Source organism: Aotus nancymaae, unplaced genomic scaffold, assembly GCF_030222135.1.
Source record: "Aotus nancymaae isolate 86718 unplaced genomic scaffold, 86718_ANA_hifiasm-v0.15.2.pri h1tg000019l, whole genome shotgun sequence".
Classification (NCBI taxonomy): Eukaryota; Metazoa; Chordata; class Mammalia; order Primates; family Aotidae; genus Aotus; species Aotus nancymaae.
The window spans coordinates 38,007,319-38,025,388 of NW_026988431.1; the positions used below are offsets into that span (position 1 = coordinate 38,007,319).

General features: G+C 36.5%; 2 protein-coding genes across 2 annotated transcripts in view; one reads left to right on the top strand and one right to left on the bottom strand.

The window, feature by feature from the left end:
* Nucleotides 1-18,070, bottom strand: part of SLC9A9 (solute carrier family 9 member A9) — a 581,824-nt gene that overhangs the window by 231,010 nt on the left and 332,744 nt on the right. Inside the window, exons 10-11 of the mRNA XM_012437089.3 lie at nt 5,025-5,138; nt 3,355-3,466 (exon numbers count right to left, since the gene is read on the bottom strand). Coding sequence (XP_012292512.2) covers nt 3,355-3,466; nt 5,025-5,138 — 226 coding nt within the window. The remainder of the gene's footprint in view (nt 1-3,354; nt 3,467-5,024; nt 5,139-18,070) is intronic.
* Nucleotides 14,692-16,152, top strand: LOC105728047 (elongation factor 1-alpha 1-like). The gene has a single exon (XM_064378509.1). It carries the CDS (start codon nt 14,692-14,694, stop codon nt 15,745-15,747), a length of 1,056 nt encoding a protein of 351 aa, XP_064234579.1. The 3' UTR covers nt 15,748-16,152.

Genomic DNA, 18,070 nt, shown 5'->3' on the forward strand with positions numbered 1-18,070 from the left:
CTTAGGAATTAATTTAACCAAGGAGGTAAAGGACTTGTACAGTGAAAACTACAAAACATTACTGAAATAAAGTAAAGAAGAAATAAAAGGGAAACACATCGTATGCTTACGGATTAGGAGACTTAATATTATTAAGATGTTAATACTACCCAAAGTAGTCTACAGATTCAATGCAGTCCCTATCAAAATCCTAATGGCATTTTTAAAGAAATAGAAAAACCTATTCTCAAATTAATACAGAATTTCAAGAGGCCCCAAATAACCAAAACCATCTTGAAAAAGCACAAAGCAGAAAGACTCATACTTCCAAATTTCAAAACTTACTATAAAGCTACAGTAATCAAAGCAATGTCAAATATCAAATGGATCAAACTTAAAATGGATCAGATACTCAAATTTAAGGCCTAAAACTACAAAACTCTTAGGAAAAAATAGGACAAAAACGACACAATATCAGATTTGGCATTAACTTCTTGGATAAGACTCAAAGGGCACAGGCAACAAAAGAAAAAATTAACTTCATGAAAATTTCAAAAAATATTGTGCATCAATATCCAATGTAAACAGAGTAAAAACGCAGCTCATGGAATGGAAGAAGATATTTGCAAATTAAATGTTTGATAAAGGATCAGTATCCAAGAAAGAGAAAACTCCTATAACTCAATGACAAAAGACCCCATTTTAAAAATGGGCTTAAGTCTTGAATAGACATTTCTCCAAAGAATATACACAAATGGCTAGCAACTCATGAAAAGATGCTTAGCATCACTGTTAATGAAGGAAATACAAATCAAAAGAACAATGAGCTATACTTCATACCCATTAGGATGACTACCATAAGAAAAAATAAATAAAATCATACAGTTACTTGAAAACACAATATGGCAGTTTCTCAAAACATTAAAAATAAAATTACTATTACTATAAAAATACCAGCAATTCTACTTCTGGGTATATATTGAAAAGAATTCACAGCCAGGTTTCGAAGAGGTGTTTGTGTACCCATGTGTACAGCAGCATTGTTCACAACAGCTAAAATGTGGAAGGAACCCAAGTGTCCATTGACAGATGAATAGATCAGTAAAATGTGATATATATATGCAATGAATATTATTCAGCCTTAAAAAGGAAGGAAATTTTATAATATGCTACAACATGGATGAACCTTGAGGATATCATGCTAAGTGAAATGAAACAATCACAAAAAGACAAGTACTATATGATTCCACTTATATGAAGCTCCTAAAGTAGTCAAAATCATAGAGACAGAAAGAATAGTGGCTGCCAGGAACTGGGAGGAGGTGAAATGAACTGTTCAATGGGTACAGAGTTTCAGTTTTACAAGATGAAAAGAATTATGGAGATGGATGGGGGTGATGGTCGCACATTAGGAATGTATGTATAACACTGAACCGTACTCTTAAAAATGGTTATAATGAGAAATTTTATGTTATGTGTATTTTACCATAACAACAAAAAAAACAATGAACAAAAGAGAGACCAATAATACCTACCCTATCTTGCTGTGGCTATGAGTCTCAAAACAGTGCCCATGAAAGATCTTAGGAAGATATAAAGTGACTTTTGAGCATGGCATCAATGTTTCCATTACGTAACTATGTAACATTGCTATCTCTTCATTCGAAAGCTAAGAAAACAGCGTTTTAGTAAAAAATCCAGTGTTCTTTCCACCATGTAAAATAGTACTATCGATATTAACTTTTAATAAAAATGACATTAGAAATATAAAGAAGAAACTTAATCTCTCTGATGCTCAGATTCGTTTCAATGTAAAAATCATATAAAACAAAAATCCAGTCAAATATGTAAAAGAAGTACATGTTGGCCCAAGATAATTGCACACTTGAGTTCAAGCTGCTAAGCTCTAACACCAGCAGATGACATGGATGCTCAATATGGAAGAATGTGGGTGGCATTCTCTGGACATCAGAGTCACATGTAGGTAGCTGTCCTGAAAATTTTGTCATGGTGGTCTTTTTAATGATGGGAACTAACTGATTGGCATTCTCATGAATTAAACTAATAATTTCAACCCTAATATGATAGGGTTATTGTTTTATTCCAGAGTAAGGATGCTTTAGAACAAGGCCAGATAGTAATATTTTAGGTTTTATGAACCATATGATTACATATGGTTCACAACTCTGCCACTGTAGTGCAAAAACAACCGTAGACGATAAGTAAACAGAGGGATTGGGCTGAGTTCCATCTTAATAATATTAACAAGATAGCCATGGACCAGACTTGATTCAAGGGTTATAGTTTGCTGACTCCTGGCTTTAGAATATCATAAAGATAAATTCTGGACACCCTCCTATCCCCTGGCTGTACACATCATATTATTGGCCTCTACCAGTTTTTAATATAGTTCCAATCCTACAGCTAAACAAACTTAGTTCCAAAGCCTGGAGAAACCATCAAGCCAGGTGGCCATTTGGCCAGACACTTCACATCCTAACATGATTATCTAAGGCCTTACATTTTTCTCAAAGCAGTCTTTGTTAAATAAAGCAATGTTTAAAATATAATATTGAGGCTTTGAAAATAAGCTGCTATTCTCTAGAGTAAAGTTACTGATGTTTTGATGGGAAAAAAGGAAAAGTGCTTTCCAACTCCCAGAAATGTTTTGAAAAAATACAACCCAATGCTGGCTTCCTATTTATGAGTGCTCAAATTTACCTTTTGCTTTCTCATAATAAAAGTCAACCCATTGTCAAAGTTCATTACTGTTCTAAGTCAAAAATCACCTATCCCTCCAACTTCTCACTTTCCTTATGACTCTCTCTCTCTTACCCTAACATGTCTGGAAATATTAGGAAGTACTGTCAGAGGCCTTCAGAAGGGCAAATTTAACTTTGGATCTCCATTTGTCTGTATTGAATCAACGACTCGCTCTCAGTTTGGGAGCTGCCCCCCTTTTTTTTTTTTGGGAGAGGGAACACTGGATAAGGGACATTGGGTAAGAATTGCACCATTTACACACTATTTACCCTGAGCATACAATTTATGATATTAAAATTCAAATTTCCCAGTATGAAAAATTGATCTGAACTGGGTCAGGGGAAACTCTAATGTCCATTCTAGGCCAGTTTCTGGCCAGATATGGTACCTTGAAGCCATACTAACACGATTCCCTTTAATTTCATTTGCCACCACTTCGAAAGAGAAATCCTGCTCTTCCTCAGAACTTACGGAGAATCAGCATGGTGTTAGATACAACCAGGTAAAGAAAAGTTGTGTCCCCACGAGGGTTCTAAATTTCCTCAAGATTTCTCACATTCTGTAAAAGTGTGAGAGAACCAGCAGCACGAACACATAATGTAGTTCACATACCTGAAAACATCATCATATGCTGAAAGTTCCAGGGGATCTTCTGTTTCCGGCCCAGATTCAGGAGGAAGGAGAGGGGATAAATGTTGCAGGCTCTGGCAACAAAAATTGCTAGCTATAGATAAGCACAGGGAAACATTGAGGAAAATGTTGCTGCATTGATGGCTGAATCCTTGAGCTTAAATATTATGTCCTTAAGCTTCTCTGCATTATGACCCAAAAAACCAGAAATAAACATGTCAATTCACATTTGTCCAGCTTGCTTCCAAAATTTGTATTTCAATGCCAATTTATTTCCAGAAATAATAGAGAACTCTGCTTTTCTTTGATACTTGCTTTAAAATTGTTAACCCAATGCCATTTCAATCACCGTAAATTTTCTAATCACATTTGTATTGCTGATGACTGACTATCCTCAATTCTGCTGTAAAATGTGAGGTAGAGACCGTTCAGATACTGTGGCATTATCCTCCCAAATGGCACTTTAGAAAGTATAAATGTGCTTCTGTTCATGTTTACCATCTTGCTTCTTACCAGTTTATATTCCCTATATCTAGCAAGCTTTGCATACCTTTTTCTTTTGGTGAATTAATTTTGAGAGGAATTAATTACATAACTGTTGCTTTACATGGCAATTTACTAAAAATCAAAGTTTTATAAGTAAAAATCTTTGAAAATATTGGTGCTGTTCATCTTTCCCTTTTTGTTGTCTTTGACTCCTTCCCAGATGGGCTATTCTGGTTTGTCCTCAATGTGACAGAGTTATTTGGGAAGAGGTAGCTTCCTTTTAAATTACAGGTTTTAGATGAAATTTTTAGGGTTCAGCTGAATACTCAATGAAAAGAGAGTAAGAAGCAAATGCAGATGTTTAACTGGAACACAGTTTAAAGAGAGGGATTGCCTCTCCTGGCTGTTAGGATTATCTGTGGTCCAAGGTGGCATCTGCCCATCTCCCAAGTGGGAAGAAGTACAACAGTTGCTGACTGCCTTTGGGGACATTCCTAATGGCTAAACATCCTTTTGAATAGATAACCATTCCCAGTGGAAATACCTCCTGTCCCAGGCCTAGAGCTAGGAAAATCCTCTGCATTAAAAGTGAGGTCTAGATTTTATCTGTCTTCGTAGGAAAGGAAGGGTGCTATCTTATTCAAATAAGCCTACATTTGAACAATGCTTATGATGTCGAAAACACATGCATCAAGCTAATTTCATTTGATTTTCTGTCCTGTTTTTGAAGTCTTCATTGGAAAAAAGATTTTATCATCTTACAATGAAAACATTTCCAGAGCTGAATAATCCTGGATGCTTCTTGATATACTCTAATGCAGATTAAAGTCTGTTTCTCTATAAAGAATACACTGACATAATTTTTATGTAAATGATTCATAATTATAGTTAAACATATTTTGAATGCTTGAAAAATATAATTTCCTTTAGTTCCCCCCATTTCCATAGTTATTTCCAAAGTTCTTATCCTGAACCATAATTATGCAATGGAGGTCCTAATTTCTTAGGATGTTTTTTCCCTTAACTAGAAATCACATATCTGCCTTGTGTCTGAGACTAGCAGTGGACTTTAGGAAATTACTTTAACGATTTAACAGAATAATCAGTAAAAGTAAGTCATTCGCTATCTTCTCTAATCACCCCATGTTCTGTATTAAAAAGGATACAAAGGCTCCAAGTATAAAAAGAGCATTAAAGATATGATTCTGGAATGTGAACAGTGCCAGGCCCATGTAACAGAAGATGACGTTCTCTGCCAAAAAGTTCATAAATTCAAACAACTGAAACAAAAACATAAAACAAAAAAATGTTAATTATAACTCAGGTTTTCGTGCACTTCTTTTCTTGTAACTGTATTTGACAACTGGCTGGGTCTCCTTTCCCTGGAAGGCCACCCCTTTGGTCTTGTGCTTAGCCTCTGGAGGAGGATGGAGACCCTGGCTCTTGACCAGGGACAGGTGCCACAGCCACATCAACATCCCATTCTTTCCAACTTAAGGCTGCCAGAGACACCCTTGGGTAATATTAACCAGCATGATCCTTCCATGGAACAATGCCTACTAATATGACAAAATAGTCCTGTTAAAGAAACTGAAGCTAAGTGATTTGCTGAAGGTATACTGTAGTAAAGGACACAAAGATTGTTTAACCCTTCTGCACATTACCCAGTAGATCCACTTGACTTCCTAGGCACCAAACAACTTGTTTTTAAAGCTTAAACTAAATTACCCTTCTCAGGCAGGCAGGAGGGACAAAGTTGGAAAACTTAGAAACTTGAAATAAGGATGAGTGTCAATTATATTTTAACATTAGAGTGATTGGTATATTTCAAACCCCAGACAATGAAACTCATTAAATTGACTGATGTAGGTATATTCATTAAATGTCTACAATTTTTAGCTGCTAAAAAGAAAATGATTAATCCCAGAGATCAGTTTTTGCAGCAAGAACACAATAGATACATCAAATTCAGTCAGAAGAATAGAGTAATAACATGCTATGATGAGAGATGTTCCCAAGAATTATTCTTAGACCATTAACTAAACAATTTAAGTTGAACATGAAAAACGTTCTTCAACTTTCAGATTAAAAGTAAAAGGGAAATGTGTCCAGGGACTACAACAAAGGCAGATTTGGAAGAGACTTTATTTGATGTTTCAGACTTTTCATTTGGAAGTTTATGAAACTTTATTCCTGGACCAACATAAAACACAATGTTAGGTAAATATCTCTGGAGGCATTTCTCTTGACTTTTTAAGAACTCATTATTTTATCATGTAATGTATTTACAGCCCCACAAATAATGCCCAATACTGTTCACTGACAGTTAACAGAAAGAAAAGTAGAATCTTGTCAGAAACATTATTTAAAACCAGTAACAGAAAGAAAGGATTAAAAAAGAAACAGACCCTTTGGTACAAGATAGTTTTTTCTGCAGGAGCAGCCATCATCAATTATCCTGAATGCTTGCTTTACATTCCAGGCTGGCTCATAGAAACAAACATTGTCACCAAAATAACCACAGAAAATTTGAAAACAGCAGGAAAAATATAGGGGACAGGGAACATTTTTCTGCCTCATTATATCTTTACTTTTTCAAAAAGCAAGATTTGGCTATTGTCTTAATTGCCTCAGGCTGGTGAAATGAAATACCGTAAACTGAATGGCTTAAACAACAGAAATTTATTTCTCATGGTTCTTGAGGCTGGGAAATTCACAATCAATATAAAAGTTGATTTGGTGCTGTTGAGAGTCCTCTTCCTGGTTTGCAAAGGCCATCTACTTGCTACGTCCTCACACCGAGGAGAGAGAGAGCATCACTTTGTGTTTCTTCGTCTAAGGGTACCATCCAATTTCTGAGGGTTCTATCATCATGATCTAACTCCCTCACAAAAGCCTCACCTCCAAATATCATCACGATGGAGATTAGGACTTCAACATACAAATTTTTAGAGAACAAAAACATTCAGTCCTTTGTAGCTATTTAGTTTTTTAAATATCAGTAAACAAACGTCAAATTTAAACTTATACTGCCTCTCTTACTTCTATCACCATCCCAACTGTATTACCCTAGAGTGAACATTTTGCCACCTGGAATCCATTCAGCCTCTTTTTAGTGAACTTACCCCAATTTCCCTCGGGGGGGCCCACTTCATTCCCTAGTCTCAGCCCATGTGTTCATGCCTCCCTAGCTCAAATATGGAGCATATAATATGGGACTAAACCACTCAAATCGATACATTTCTTTAAGCAGCATGTTTGGTTCAGAAATGAGTGTGACATGTTTGGGCCAAAAAGAGTTCCGTTTGAATTCAACAAATTTAATGCAGGGAATGCTGAGATAAAGACCCCCACCTTTTCACAGGATGAGAAATCGGAAAGAGGCTGGCCAGGAAGCTGCTGGAAGCCATTTTGGGATCACAGAAGAAATGGCTGCCTGAAAGAGAAGCTAGTTACTGATAACACTATTTAATCTTCTGTATTCAATCTCTCCCAAAACAAAATTTACCCTTGGATTTTTGCATTGACGAGATCAAGAAATCACTTTTTAATTTGAAGTGAGGTTCTGTCATTACTCTTTTACAGTCCTGTATTAGTTAAATGAACAAAACAAAACAGACAATTTTTCACTCCAGATTATAAACAAAAGGGCCTGTGGTCAAATTTCTGTCTCTTTTCAGATAATAAGAAAGTCTGTTACCCTTTGTCCCACTCACCTTCATCATCCAATTTTAGTCTATTTATCATCTTAAAGAAAGAAATGTATGGAAAAAGTCATTTTGCTTTTTCTATTTGTTATTGAGATATGATGGGACTCTTTGCTTTACATTTTACATGGAGGCCCATAATTTTAAATATTTGTTTTAGTGATTTGCTTCCTTTGAATAACCTAGGATTTTAACTTGATTTACTCAGTCAACTTACTGAAATCTGACACTTCCCAACATTACAAGTAACTGTGTTCATATACATAGCACAAAAGTTTTATTTTGCCATTTAGGTCCATTTTTTTAACCTGCTCTTTTTTCCCATTTTCCATTCTGCTACCAATACCACACTGTTTTAAATTAATGTGGATCCATAATACGTTATAATATTTCATTGTCTAGACTGTTCTTACACCCTACATTATTCAGAATTTTCCTGGTTAGTTTTGCATGTTTAAAGAAATGTTGCAGCCTGGCCAACATGGCGAAACCCTGTCTCTACTAAAAATACAAAAATTAGCCTAGCATGGTGGCAAATCTCAGCTGCTCAGGAGGCTGAGGCAGGAGAATCGGTTGAAGCTGGGAGGCGGATGTTGCAGTGAGCCAAGAACCAAGATTGCGCCATTGCATTCCAACCTGGGTGACAGAGTGAGACTCCATCTCAAAAAGAAAAAAAAAAGCAATATTTAGGGCCAGGTGTGGTGGCTCATGCCTGTAATCCCAATACTTTGGGAAGCCGAGGTGGGTGGATCACTTGAGACCAGGAGTCTGGACAACATGGTGAAACCCTGTCTTTACTAAAAAATACAAAAATCAGCCAGGCGTGGTGGTGTGTGCCTGTGGTCCCAGCTACTAGGGAGGCTGAGTTAGGAGAATAACTTGAACTCAGGAGGCGGAGGCTGCAGTGAGCCAGTCTCACACCACTGCACTCCAGCCTGGGCCATAGAGTAAGACTCTGTCTCTAAATAAATAAATAAGAATGAAAGAAAGAAAGGAAAGAGAAAAAGAAAGAAAAAAGAAATGTTTTTGTTGATGTTTAATTACCCAGGAAGTTACATACATCATATGTTTATAATTTAAGATTTTTTTAAAAAAACAAATATTACCAGCATTCCAGAATCACTCTTGCTTCTCCTCACAACAACACCTCTCTCCACGATACAACTACTATTAGCCCCTCTACCACCACAAATTAGCTTTCCTTGTTTTTCAGTTTTATATGAATGGAATTGGACAGTACACACCCTTGCATTTGTCATCTCTGCTGCAGCAATATGTTTGTGAGATTCTTCATGTTGTATTTAGTTCATTTAAAAATTATATTAATGCATCACAATGTACTTATTCATACTTCTATCAATAGACATGGGTTTTTTCTAGTTTGGGGCTATGATAAATTTTGCTGCTAAAAATACTTGTTTGCCTTTCTGTAGAATTGTTGGGACATAGTACCACGCAGTTTCCCAAAGCAGCGGTATCAATTTGCACTGCAATCAGCAATTCTAATTGCTTTACATCTTGCCAACACATTTTACTGATGTTTTTTGAGATGACACTTTTGCCTCTTGATATTGCCACTTGAACTTAGGAATCAAATTATCAATTTCTGCAAAACTTACCTATTGGCATTTCAGTTGAAATTGTATTAATTTACAGATAAATTAGAATAAAATGCACGTCTTTTCAATATTGAAGCTTTGGATCCATGAACAAAATATATCCTTATAACTATTTTGGCCTTCTTACATTTTTCTCAGTAATATTTATATAAAGATTTGCACATCGTTGTTTAGATTTATTTCTAGATAATTGATGTTTTTTGTTATTATTATAAATGGTACCTTTTTCAAAGTTCGTTTTCTAATGTTTGTTGTTAGATTCACATATACAATTGAATTTTTAAATTAATCTAGTATTCAGGGGGTTATTAAATTTATTTAATAATTCTCAGAGTTTATTGGTAGTTACGTTTTGATTTTCACAGTCATGTTGCTTTCAAATAAGGATAGGATTTTTTTTTTCCAGTCATGAGACACTGTGCATCTTTTTGTTTGTTTCATTCAACTTGATAGGGCTCCCAGCACAGTGCAGAATACAAGTGAGATATGAGCACCCTTGTCTTTTCCAATCTCAAAATGAACATTTCCAATATTTCCCTATCAAATTTATAGAAACTCTAAACAGATCAAAGAAGTTCCCTTTTGTTCTTAGTCTATCAGATAGACTCTAAAAAATGTGTTGGGTTTTATAAAATGTTTTTCCTTTACCTATTCAGATGATCATATGCTATTTGGTTTTTCAATTTTAAAATGTTGTTAATTACATCAATTAATTTTCAAATGCTAAAACAGTCTTGCATTCCTGCAATAAACCTTACTTGGTCATTATATATTAGCCTTTTTAAAAATATACTACTGGATTTAATTTGCTAAAACTGTGTTTAGGATTTTTGTATCTGTATATCTTATATAGTTTTACCAGGTTGTATTGTTAAAGTTACTCAGGTATCACAAAACAGGTTCCTGTTCTCTTCCTTAAATGCTTAGAATAATTTTAGGCTTGGAGTTTTCTTTGTAGGACGATTTTTAATTATGGATACAATTATTTTAATAAATATGGGTTTAGTCAAATACTCTATTTACTTTTGCATCAGTTTTAGAAAGTTATGTTTTTCAAAGAATTTGTCATTCCATCTACATTTTTGTATTTACTGACACACAATTGTTCTTAATATCCTCAATATTTGTGTCTGTAATTATATCTTTCCCCATGTTATTAGAAAATTGTGTGATTTCTTTTTAATTCTTGATGAATCTTGTAAGGTAAATTGTTAATTTTATGAGTGTTTTCAAGAAGCAACTTTGGCTTTGTCACTTTTTCTGTATGACACCTCTCTTCCCATTCATTAATTTCTTTATTATCTCCTGCCTTCAACATAGCTTAGTTTAACCTATTTTTATTTAGTATCTTGGCCCTTCAAGTCCTGGATGTCATGGCTGCTCATGTCAGACACCTGCTTTTCTGTGTATGACACAGCTTTTCTATTTGCCTTCTGAAAGAGAGCTGTCCTGACATCTGCAATCTTTCCTAGCTAGTTCTTCTTGTATGTGTATTTTTCCAGGTGAAAACCAATTTTTATCAGTCCTTTCTACTTCCCAACAATTTTATGATATTTATAATTTTATGGTACATATGATACTATAAATACCATAAATTTATAAAATACCAAAAATACCGTAAATGCCACAATGTTGTGGTATTTATAAAATATCATAAATGCAATAAAATTTGCATTTTATTGTACTACAATAAAAATGTATATTAATTTAGAACAAAATAAGTTTTATAATTTAGTTGGGAAAAAAGATAGTTTGGAAAGATTTACAGTAAAAGTTGGCTACTTTTGGTGAAAATATCCAGAAACCAAAGAGAGATTCCTAGCTCACTCCTTGTACTCAAATTACAGAAAAATAATCGATTTAAAGAAGAAAACAAAACCTACTTATGAATTATTCAATAAGTCATCAGTAATTTAGTACATCATTTTTCAATCAGGAAATTTTATAAGAATTGTTTGTATTAGCAAAAACCTGGAAACAAATACCCATAATATAAGAAATAGTTAAATAAGTTATAGTATAATACATTCATATAACAGCCTATATTTTAGGGAGTTCTGTATGAACTAGTATAGAAAGATATCTACGATCTATTGTTAAATAATAAACAATTGAAGAAACAAAGGCTAAATCTAGCTGAGTATTAACATGTACATACCCATATAACTTTCACTCACTTTATGAACATTTGCATAAATTTAATTATAAAAAGAATAATTTTAATTATGCAGATGTCCATAACGTAGAGTGAAAGTTAGATAAAATTTCTTAGATAAAATTCCTGATAGGAGTTGTCCTCTGACGAAGGGTATACACTAATTTTTCTTTTTAAGCACACTAAAATTCTGCCCTTCAGAAAGAATGAACCAATTTGCATCTCTACAAATGGTGCAGAGGGTGCCCTTTTCCCCATACTCCTGCCAAAGTGTTTTTATCAGTTTTTAAAAACCATGGACAATATGATAGAATCACTTATTTTGAACTGTAGATGGTTGTTAGTGTTTTTAAAAAGGTATTTTTCATAGCAATGCAGCAGTACTGATTAGCACTCCTTTGTCCATTTATATCATTTAACAACATTTCTTTGAATGAACAGACTTTATAATAATTTCCTTCTTGGGGCATTTAATGAGAATCTCTGGGAAAATTCTATTTTGTTTTATATCCCAAATCTCCTGAAGACATACTTCAAAGGGAGAATCTATGCAGCAAGGCCAGCTGACAGAACCAATTTCACCATTAAGACTTTATTTCCTGAGTCTGGCCTGGAGGAGTAGGTGATCACTGAGGGAATAAACTTATTGGTCAATTTTGGATAAAATTTTAAAAAATAAAAAAAACTCCCACCCCAAAGCCAATAATAATCACAGTAACAACATATTTCAAACTAGTCAATTCAGTGTTCGATATAAATAACCTCAAGTCTACTTCTTCCCCACTCAGGGTCAGTAAAAATAACTTGACTCAACTTTTTATTTATCCAGCACGGTAAACATTATTTGTTTCCATTACTTTACAGTTTGTGAGCATTTGGAGAGGACCCAAGTTAAAAGTAATCTTTGCTTAGCAGGGCTTTTTTTTCAAGGAGGGGGAAGAAAAGCAAGTTAATAGTGCAAACGAGACTGGGGAAATAGTTAAACTGCAAAAGAGGACAATCTGTGTTTAAAAACTCTGGAAGTTCATGGTAACCATTCATATGTTAATTAAGTGACTTAATCTGGTTAGCAAACCATGTTCTCTGAAGACTTATTAGATACTATGCTTTTTAGGCTGAGTTACTGTATTTACTAGAAAGTCAAAAAAAGTCATACCTATTTTATAAAATGTTTATCATTTCTGACTGACCTCCTTCTATCCATACAAAAAATGAAATTTTACCATATTATTATGGTTCATAGAGAAGTATTACAGCAGTTCAATATACCTGGCTAATACTAATTATATTCACATGAATTCCTCAACATAGCTTTTATGAGGCTTGACTCAACCTATTGACTTTCATCTACTTGTCTAAGAAATGCACTGAAATTCATTGTAACCGAGATGTTAAAGAACCTCAAAAACTGCAATGAAAATGAAATGAAATGGTTATTTTCTTTAGAATTTTATCTCAGAATTAATTTTGGTGTGTATTTTCATTTTACTTAAAAAATTTGTCTTTATTCCTAACTGGGAGCTTTCTATAGAGAATATCTCAGATTTCATTTTTATATACTATTGACTGTATCTATAGCTATTTTGAACAAAGCTGGCATATAGGTGAATAATTTTATTTTTGCATTGGGGAATTTGAAAATAAACAATGCAATACATGTTATTGAAATGATAAACTTTTGCTCCTAGGATTTAACTTAATTAATGTTTGGGCTGAATACAGGGACTCTATTGATGGTGCAAGACAAAGTGGGGCTTTCTAGGCTCCTCCCATTCTTCAGGGGGTGTGGCATGGAAATCACGTCTAGGAGGGGAGATTCTCAGTGTGGTGGTGGGGGACTGAGTGGGGCAGGGACTGCACAGCAGCTGAGGGCCTCTCTTTTACTCTTGTGCTCTCTCACTGGGGCCGGTGGTCCAGGAGACCATGTGGACCATAAGGTCTACCACCCTGTTGCTGTAGCCAAATTCATTGTCACACCAGGAAATGAGCTTGACAAAGTGGTCATTGAGAACAATGTTAGTCCCGGCATCAAAAGTGGAAGAATGAGTGTCACTGTTAAAGTTGGAGGAGACAATCTGGTGCTCAGGATGCCCAGGATGCCCTTGAGGGGGCCCTCCAAAGCCTGCTTCACCACCTTCCTGATGTCATCATATTTGGCAGGTCTCTCCAGATGGCAGGTCAGGTCTATGACTGATGTTGGCAGTGGGAACGTGGTAGGATATGCCAATGAGCTTCCTGGTTCAGCTCAGGATGACTTTGCCCACGTGTTTACAGCACCAGGAGATGCAGGGATGTGGTTCTGGAGAGCCCTGCGGTCATCACACCACAGTTTCCTGGAGGGGCCACCCACAGTCTTCCAGGTGGCATTGACGGCATAAGTCCTTCTATGATGCTAAAGTTGTCATGGATGACCTTGGCTGGGATGCTAAGCAGTTGGTGGTGCAGGAAGCATTGCTGATGACTGTGAAGTGGTTTTCACATTTCTCATGATTTACGTCCATCATGAACATGGGAGCATCAGCGGAGGGTGCAGAGATAATGACTCTTTTGGCTCCCTTGGCTAAATGAGCCCCAGTCTTCTCCATGGTAGTTAAGACACTGGTGAATTCCACAACATAATCAGTGCCAGCATCACCCCATTTGATTGGGGTGGGATTTCACTCCTGGAAGATGATTACGGGGTTTCCATTGATGACAAGCTTCTCATTCTCAGACTTGATGGCACTGTGGAACTTGCCATTGGTGGAATCGTACTGAAACATGTAGACCATGTAGTTGAGGTCATTGATGGCAGCAGTATCCACTTTGCTAGTGTTAAAAGCAGCTCTGGTGACCAAGTGCCCAACAGAGACAAATCCATTTACTCTGGCCTTCACCTTCACCATGGTGTCGTTGGGATGCAGCTGGCGCTGCACAAGATGTGGCTGTCTACTGAATGGGAGGAGAAGAGAGCTGCTCCTCGGATTTTAATTTTCACTCAGTCCCAAGTACTCAGGAAATTTGTTTGAGGTGAACCCAATAATTCCTATGGGCTGTAGAGGTGGCATAGGAGATGCATTGTAATAAAGACCTGAAGGCTTTTTTTGCCTATTAAGGTCACGGTTCCCAGAGTGAGGCTTCCTCTATAAAGTTGAAGATTTATAGTTACATATAGGTAAAGTACAATCTTTGGAGATCCTTCTACATCTAAAGCATTATAGTAATATCAATATTGCTGCTTCAAAAATAGTAACGATAGTAATCAAACTTCTATTTTTTAGGACGTAAATTGTACTAAGAAATGTATTAGCTTTTTCGCAACGGGTTTGCCGCCAGAACATAGGTGTCATGAAAACTACCGCTAAAAGCCAAAATGGGAAAGGAAAAGACTCATATCAACATTGTCATTATTGGACACGTAGATTCGGGCAAGTCCACCACTACTGGCCATCTAATCTACAAATGCGGTGGCATCGACAAAAGAACCATTGAAAAATTTGAAAAGGAGGCTGCTGAGATGGGAAAGGGCTCCTTCAAGTATGCCTGGCTCTTGGATAAACTGAAAGCTGAGCGTGAACGTGGTATCACCATTGATATCTCCTTGTGGAAATTCGAGACCAGCCAGTACTACGTGACTATCATTGATGCCCCAGGACACAGAGACTTCATCAAAAACATGATTACAGGGACATCTCAGGCTGGCTGTGCTGTCCTGATTGTCGCTGCTGGTGTTGGTGAATTTGAAGCTGGTATCTCCAAGAACGGGCAGACCCAAGAGCATGCCCTCCTGGCTTACACACTAGGTGTGAAACAACTAATTGTTGGTGTTAACAAAATGGATTCCACTGAGCCGCCATATAGCCAGAAGAGATATGAGGAAATCGTTAAGGAAGTCAGCACTCACATTAAGAAAATTGTCTACAACCCCGACACAGTAGCATTTGTGCCAATTTCTGGTAGGAATGGTGACAACATGCTGGAGCCAAGTGCTAACATGCCTTGGTTCAAGGGTTGGAAAGTCACCCGTAAGGATGGCAATGCCAGTGGGACCATGCTGCTTGAGGCTCTGGACTGCATCCTACCACCAACTCGTCCAACTGATAAGCCCTTGTGCCTGCCTCTCCAGGATGTCTATAAAATTGGTGGTATTGGTACTGTTCCTGTTGGCCGAGTGGAGACTGGTGTTCTCAAACCTGGTATGGTGGTCAACTTTGCTCCAGTCAACATTACAACTGAAGTGAAATCTGTTGAAATGCACCATGAAGCTTTGAGTGAAGCTCTTCCTGGGGACAATGTGGGCTTCAATGTCAAGAATGTGTCTGTCAAGGATGTTCATCGTGGCAACATTGCTGGTGACAGCAAGAATGACCCACCAATGGAAACAGCTGGCTTCACTGCTCAGGTGATTATCCTGAACCATCCAGGCTGAATCAGTGCTGGCTATGCCCCTGTACTGGATTGCCACACAGCTCACATTGCATGCAAGTTGGCTGAGCTGAAGGAAAAGATTGATCGCCGTTCTGGTAAAAAGCTGGAAGATGGCCCTAAATTCTTGAAGTCTGGTGATGCTGCCATCGTTGATATGGTTCCTGGCAAGCCCATGTGTGTTGAGAGCTTCTCAGACTATCCACCTCTCGGTCGCTTTGCTGTCCATGATATGAGACAGACAGTTGTCGTGAGTGTCATCAAAGCAGTGGACAAGAAGGCTGCTGGAGCTGGCAAGGTCACCAAGTCTGCCCAGAAAGCTCAGAAGGCTAAATGAATATTATCCCTAATATCTGCCACCTCAGTCTTAATCAGTGGTGGAGGAAGAATGTTCTCAGAACTGTTTGTTTCAATTGGCCATTTAAGTTTAGTGGCAAAGACTGGTTAATGATAACAATGCATTGTAAACCTTCAGAAGGAAAGGAGAATGTTATGTGGACCACTTTGGTTTTCTTTTTTTCTTGTGGCAGTTTTAAGTTATTGGTTTTTAAAATCAGTACTTTTTAATGGAAACAACTTGACCAAAAATTTGTCACAGAATTTTGAGACCCATTAAAAAAGTTTAATGAGAAAAAAAAAAAAGAAATGTATTAAAATCTTTTACATACTTTAACAATTCTTAAAAACACTTTACGTTATAAAGTCAATGAAACCCAGGAATTGGTAATAATATTCCCATTTTACAGTTGGGAAAACTACATTCAAAGGCATTAATGCACTTGCAGTAATATAATACAGGGAAGGTTTGAGTTATCCTGAGTTTTGTTCAAGGCCCACACCATTTCTGCCAGACCAGGCAGCCTCCGCATTGTATAAGATTCAGGCTCTGGTGTGGCAAAATGTTTGTACACAATGTAATTGGTGAATATTTGTAACACTTGCAAGTTTGCAAAGCATATTTTCCTACATACATCTTGTTTGATCATCAGAACAAGTCAGGGGTTAGCAGGGAAGCTATTAGTGACTCTGACCATATTTTTCCCAGGTTAAAAAAAAAAAAAACTTAAAAGGTAAATTTCTTTGTACCCAATTAGTGGAAGCAACTCGGTGTGGCTGGAGGTGGGATGCTTATCTTCTCCCAAATGTCTATCACCATTCACCCATGCAAGCCAATCCCTCCTATCTTCATTCTCCCTCTCTGCCCCCAAAAAGCAAAACCAAGGCTCTTGCCATGTATTTGAAATTTTAAGACAAATCCCCTTCCAAATAACCCTCTTTTCAACCCAATTTCATCTTCAGAGAAATTCTAAATTTTGCTCTATGCCCTACAGTAACATGATAATGATTATATATAGCTTTATTTATACATATAAATTTTACATATAGATTATGTATATGCCCAGAGTAAGGCAAATGTCATCCAGATTGGTAGGCTGGACCCCAGATCCAACATCACATTCTTCAAGTTGTTGAAGACTATCCAGTCTCTGTAGTAGAGGAGGTGCACCACTTAAATGTTCAGAGAGCTGCTCTTTATCATATATTTCTTTGAGAATTTTGGGGTTCCCTACGCACTCCTGTTTGCTACCCAGCCCTCTCCTGTCTCTTGTATTTCACTGTCTTCTTTTAAACTTAATCTTACTTTTTAAAAACAAGAGAATTTCAAAAGCACGGCCTATAAAAACACAACAAAACACACTTTACGAAGATGAATAGGCATCATTAAGGAAGTAAAGTTAATATAGGAAATAAATGTAGTTACAGCTACAAGGAGTTGAGCTTCATTAAACTGAATAAATACTGAACAAACACGGTAGCTAGATTTCCTTGAAACCCTCGAGCTTATAACTTAAGGGGAAGGCCATTTTCTCTTAATTTGCTTAATTACTTTAGCCAGTAAACACTGATAATAGTATTCATCTTTCTGGAAGTTTTCCACTTTTGACTCCTCACTTTAAAAAAATTTTTGCTATTAAAGCAAAAGTCATTACAGGATTTTGTAAGGTTGCATTTAAGTTAACATACCATTAAGTTAAGAATGGTTTCTCATGTTTGCACCTTCACAGAGTGCTTATCATGATCCCGCTCAGAGATATTGGTCACAAAATAAGATTGCCCTTAGATCCATTTTGATGAATTTAAACACAGGTACACATATAAACACAGTTTAGACCGTAAGACTTCAAGAGTAGAATTACTTTGTAATGTATGTAGTCCAAACATCCATCCAATGCTTGATTGCTCCCATACGCTTGTCGAGGGGCTGCTCAACCTGGAACTGAACATTGCCAAAGGCAGAAACCTCACTACTTTGGTCCTATATAACT

What these genes read in the sequence shown, in the direction of transcription:
- LOC105728047 (XM_064378509.1), top strand. Translation starts at nt 14,692, where the DNA reads ATGGGAAAGGAAAAGACTCATATCAACATTGTCATTATTGGACACGTA.